This window comes from Octodon degus, unplaced genomic scaffold, assembly GCF_000260255.1.
Source record: "Octodon degus isolate 3935 unplaced genomic scaffold, OctDeg1.0 scaffold00127, whole genome shotgun sequence".
NCBI classification, from domain to species: domain Eukaryota; kingdom Metazoa; phylum Chordata; class Mammalia; order Rodentia; family Octodontidae; genus Octodon; species Octodon degus.
The window spans coordinates 4,072,416-4,078,415 of NW_004524703.1; the positions used below are offsets into that span (position 1 = coordinate 4,072,416).

Below are 6,000 nucleotides of genomic sequence, written 5' to 3' on the forward strand. Positions count from 1 at the left end.
TCAAATTCCTCCCTTCAAACACATTCCATCCTTCTTGCCACTTTCCGCAGCCATTCCTGAAGTCCTCTTTCATGACTTTGGATGTGCTGTCATGGCTGTCTCTGTCATGAATTGATTCACCATGTTTACCTCTTAAGTCATTTTTGACTGCAGGAAAGAGCCAGAAGTTGCATGCCAGGTCCACTAAATAAGAACACAGTATGGCTCTGTTCATACCTTGTAAAGACATGAAAGAAGATATCCAGAACTGCCTCAAAAATGATGAGGTTTGTTCAAAGTGAGGCAGAGTATTCTGAAGGAAATTAATGGCAATGTGTCTTTTACTATAATAAAATTTAAATTTTTAAAATTTAAACATTCACTGTATTTTCAATTATACCTTAGCAGCCAGCCCATGTGACAAACAGCTGTAATCACCATGTATCTCTGCAACAGGTTATGTCCGGGCCACAGGTAGGAAGGGGAGGGACATGGGAGAGCAAGGGCACATTAGAGGAAACCACAGAAATACAGACAAAGGAAGACAGATTGGCTCAGCTAGATGAAAGATTCAAGAAAAATTCCACGGGTAACATGGGAAACAACACAATTTTTGAAGGACACAGAAGCTAAGAGTAAAGTTATACTCTAGTAGCAAATCGGTGGGTAAGTCAACTGTAACAACCAAAAACTAAGAAGAGAGACAAAAGGAAATGTTAAGGTCTGGCAAGATAGCTCAGTGGTCTAAAGCGCCTGCTTAAGCAAGCTTAGACAAGTGCAAGGACTGTAGTTTGATCCTGGCCAAATGCAAAATAAATACATTTTAAAAAGGAAATGCAAGTAATGAATCACCCACAATCCTTTGCAAAGTCACAGTGCACAACTGCTCCCCAGGCACCTTACACCCAATGAACTTCACACACACCATTTCACATGCACTACTTTGAGGGTGCACAACTTGATAGGGCAGTGTCATCACCCTGACTTTGTTAGGTGAGGAATGTGAAGAAAGTGAACTGAGCACTGTTAGTGAAGGGGCTGTTATCTCCCATGCTGTGTCTACTGAAAGCCTCTTGGCTATTGGACAACCTACGTGGGGCTTTCCCCTCCCTTTATTCTGTGACATGGCTCCAAGCCTGGCCCAACAAGACCATTTGCATCCGGGGAACCTCCTCTGCTGACCCCTGGTCTGAAGCCTCCTTGCTCACCTCTTTCAGGTCTTATTTATAAGCCTTCCCCCAGAAGGGTCTTTCTTGAAGCCCCCCTCTCATGAGCTTATCTCCATAAACATTTGTAAATTACCCCATTCAGTCAAAAAAGGAAAGGAGGGGGTCGGGGAGATGGCTCTGTGGAATAAGCACTTCCCTGGCAAGTGCAAGGGCCTGAGTTCAATCCCCAGTTCTGGGGGAAAAAAAAAAAAAAAAAAAAAAGGAAAGGAAATCCTATATAAAGAATCTTAATATTTACATGAAATTAAAAATCACTGTATCAACAATAGTCACCTATTAATGTGCCTGCAAAGTCAGCAAGGCTCAGTGTGCACATGAGGAGAAATAGACGTGATGCTGGGTGTGGTGGCGCACAGCTCTAATCTCAGCACTAGGGAGGTGGAGGTAGGAGAACTGCTCTGAATTCAAGGCCAGCCTGGGCCACACTACAATAGCAAAAGGGGTATAAACACATACAATGCATCTTTTGAAACTCAAGTTTAAATTCTTCACATAAACAATTCAAACTCACCTTGTCTGAAATATTTTGAATGATGATGCCCAAATGAGACAAAACTGATAAAAACGTACAAATACTTGTTTTAAGTTTTTCTTCACCCTGAAAGATAATTAGGCAGATATTAACTCCTGGGCTGCTGCCAGCTGTGCATGGCACAGCTCCATGTTGGATTCTGGGAGATGAGAGGAAGAAGACAGCTTCTTCCCTGGGTGGAGCCATAAGATCCGAAGGAAGGAGGGACCCTGGGACTAAATGCTGAGAAACACAGTACTCAGGAGGTATCATAAAGCACCAAGCGACTTAGCCACAGACACCTACAACAAGTGGCAGAGCCCAGGGCACACTCTTCGGAGGAGGCCAGGGCTATGGGACAGGCAGGATGGGCTGGAGAGGCAGTGGGAGCAGGAAGGTGGGGCAGGTGGAAAGGATGGGACAAGAGACGCAGGCCAGTGTGGGAAGAGGCAGACGAGGTGATGTGGCACTAAAGGGAGACAGGATCAAGACTTGAAAAGCTCAGGCGAAAAGCACCGTAAGAGTGGTCTACTGTACTCTAGGAACCTCCCCAGTGACAGTTACTTGGAGTCATATGGTACTCTAGTGATCAGAAACTGAGGGATGCCAGACAGCCTGGCCAGGAAAGAGATCTCAGGTCAGAAGACCTGGGAGACGATTTATGTCCATTAGCAAGAACGTATGAAGAAGAGAAAGGTCACTCCGAAGAGGAGGAAGACACAGCTTCCAGCAGAGGACATGACACACACAGTGGCCTGGGTGCAAAAACTGGTGAAACATCAGGAAGATTACAAAGACTGCAATCATAGTTTCGTGGGAACTTAAGGAAGATTACAAGTTTCAGCCCCAGCCTTAGCAATTTAGTAAGACCCTGTCTCAAAATGAAAACAGTGATGGCGACGATGATGACGACGACGATCATGATGGTGATGGTGGCTGGAGATGGAGCTCAGCTGAAGGCTCTGAATCCAAGCATTCAGGCCCCACAACACGTTGGGAGTGTTGCTCATGACTTTCTTTGGCCACTGAGCCCTTCAAATGTGCCAAAGCCAGGGGATGGCTCTGCACTTGAGGAGACACCCTCCTACGTGTTCTATCCTGAAACCACAAGCCACCGCATAGAGACCCAGCCATCCTACATGGGACAGGAAGTGAGGACCACACTGGCCAACAGAACTGCGCATGCCTTTACAGCGGAAGTGACACACAAGGAGATGAAAACCCAAGTCCCAGCCCTGCAGGACACATGGAACAGCAGTGTCTGCCAGGCATTCAGCACTGGGAATCACAAACGCTGCTGTTCACACCACTGCACTGGGCATGGGTACAGCAACAGACAGGGGGACCAGACAGCATGGTGGTGCACACCTGCAATCCCAGTACTCTGTTAGATCTCAGTTTTGAGCCCAGCCTTAGCAATTCAGTGAGATTCTGTCTCAAGATAAACAGCAAAAAGAGTATGAAGGCCCTGGGTTCAATTCCTTTGCATCCCTCCCCCCACACACAAAAGATGATCAGCATGACTCAGTGCAGAAGAGGAATGGAACACAGAACACGGAGGCAAGGGACCTGAGTAATGGCCTCCATTGCCAATCTCAGCATCAGTTCCTCAAGTGACTTTCAAGGTACGAGAAACAGTGAGAAGGGCCAGCCAGGGCAGACAAGGGCAGGGGGACACCAGGATGGAAATGGTGAAGAGGGTCTCTTCTGTTCTGCTTCAGTCTTGTTTGAAATTTCCCTACTAAGGTGGTATTTTTTTTTAAAAAATTAATGAATGCACTTAATTCCTCATCATTCTTAATTCTAAGATCAAATGAAGACTTGATTATTGCTTAGTAACAAAAGCCTTTTTACTTTTGTTTTGTTAGAAATACAACAGCTCTCAAATAAAAACTATGATATACTCAAGGTAAACTAGAGAGTTCTGTGTCCTAAATTGACTTTTTTTTTTTTTTCTTTTTTGGTGCTAGGGATCAAACTCAGGACCTTGTGCTTGCCAGTCAGGCACTTATGCCACTGAGCTGTATCTCTAGCTCCCATGCCTAAATTAATTCAGAACTTGCAAACATAATTTACAATGTCAGTACATCAGGGCAACTGAAAAGTCAAAAACAACAACTATCAGAGTTTAGAAAACATTAAAAGTCTGTTTTACTTACATAAGAAAAGCAATCCCAGAACTTTGGAAGAAATTGAGGGAACTTATGAAGAATTAATATAATAATCCATTCTATAAAGTATTTTACAGAAGCTTGATTGTTGGCGAAACCAGCATGGAAAATCTTGTCAATAATTCCATTCAAGAAATTCTGAGAAAAAGTTCACAAAACTGGTATTAATTTTAGCTTTCAACAAGACCCCATTTTTTTTTTTTTTTTTTTTTTTTTTTGGTAGAACCAGAGATTGAACTCAAGCCTGTACGCTTGCCAGGGAAGCGCTTATTCTACTAAGCCATCTCCCCGGCCCCAAGTCCCCATTGTTAAAAGGCTCAGTTTTGTCCTAGGTCACCGAGTCTACCACTCTCCACGCAGAGCCTATTATGTGTTCACTGAAATTGAGAACTTTATGATTGATTTGGACAGCAGTCCTCTCAGAACATTATCGTCTTCTGTGTCTTTACTGGGGAGGAAGTTTCAGAGAAGCGTAATAATTCTCCCAGAGCCACATGCTTCAGAAGTAGCAGGATTCAAACAAGGGCAGCTTAGAGGTCAGCACCAGCGGCTGGGGGCGGGGGCACGGCACAGAGTCACAGTCTGCACCTCAGCAGGCCCTGGGGTCTCTCCAGCTCCGTGACACTGCTGTTCTCTGGCCAGGACTTGGAGCTCTGAAATCCTCCTTTCACTCCCACACTTCTGTTCAAAAGAGTACTTCCCTCTGAGTAACGGATCACATCTAACTAGTGGGTAAAGAGCAACTATCTTTTTCAATAAACATATTAAGAGCAACATGTTTTATATTTATTTTAAAGAAGGAAAATCTACCTTAACAGAACTTGTACTATGTAGCAAAAGAGCAGAAAACCTCACATTAAGGCTTAAATCAAGGAACATAAATGAACTCTGGCATTAGATTAGACCCTGAAGACCACCTCTACCGCCTCCTCACCAAGTCCCTCAAGGGCAGGCCACCTCAGTTCTCCACAGTGTCCTCATGCATAAAGGGAAATACTTATGTCTGGCTTTGGTAGACCACTTAGAAGATTAAGCTAACTGTAAAACAGAACTAGAGACACTCAACAGTGCTCTCCATGATAGACATGCTAGCTTTGGTCTTCCTTTCAGGCCCTGTGGGCTCTGACAGCAGCCACCCTCCTCCTCCAGTATTATTGTTCAATGTGGGAGTGAAAACATGCTCTAGGTAACCTGGAAAGGCACTTCTGGAATGTTTACATTTAAAGGAATTTTTAAACGGCATTAAGTGCATTAGCTATAGTATTTTTTAAAATCTGCCTTCTGACATACACACAAATACAAGTACACACACTGTATCTGCAGTGTCCTCTCTCAGAACCCAGCTTTATAGCGTCATAAAACTACAGTAAAAAGAGGCTGGCATATTTAAAAAACTTCCCTCATACTGAAAAGAGGGTGGGAGGATGTAGGAAACTTTAAAGTCTGAGAGAATCTTTTTGCTTTCAAAAACTGTCTTTAAAGTTGCTTTTACTTTTTCATCATCAAAAACATTTTTTTTTTTTTTTGTATTTTAGGGAAGGGTCTACAGGGTGTTCAGGGTCTTACTACTAGATACGACTCGTAGTGATCCACCTGTTTACAACCTCCCAAGAGCTGGGATTATAGGTGCACACCACCATGCCCTATCTCAATTGCTGTCTCAGCGTGCCCCTGGGGTGGGGCTGGCACAGCAGGCTCGGGGATCAAACTCCTGACCCCTGTGCCTGCTTGCAGGAGCTTTAATCCACTGAGCTATTTGGCTGGCCCTAAGAGGATTTTCTTTACAGGAGCAAAGACGGGTAAAGAAATCAGAGTCTACTGGAGTATTTTCTGCTTCCTGGGGAAGAGAAAAGGGAACTGTGGATTATAAGGACTCCATGGCAGAGAAAGAGGCTGCACTTTGCTGAACTAGTGTGTGTGGCCACTGCACACATGAGATTAGGGCAAGAAAACCCACCACGGAAAGGAGAATCCTACCCTGTACTGCAACTCTCCTGACTTCTGGAAAACAGGTAATCTAAAACACAATGCTCCTGGGGCTGGAGAGATGGCTCAGTGGTATAAAGCACCTACTTGGAACAAGCTTGGCAAAGCACAGGGACCGCGGTTC

At 44.4% G+C, this 6,000-nt stretch overlaps 1 protein-coding gene across 1 annotated transcript in view; it reads right to left on the bottom strand.

Moving 5' to 3' along the window:
• Tarbp1 (TAR (HIV-1) RNA binding protein 1) overlaps positions 1 to 6,000 on the bottom strand; it is a 62,529-nt gene that overhangs the window by 10,732 nt on the left and 45,797 nt on the right. Inside the window, 2 exon segments of the mRNA XM_023700874.1 lie at positions 1,720 to 1,806; positions 3,879 to 4,028. Coding sequence (XP_023556642.1) covers positions 1,720 to 1,806; positions 3,879 to 4,028 — 237 coding nt within the window.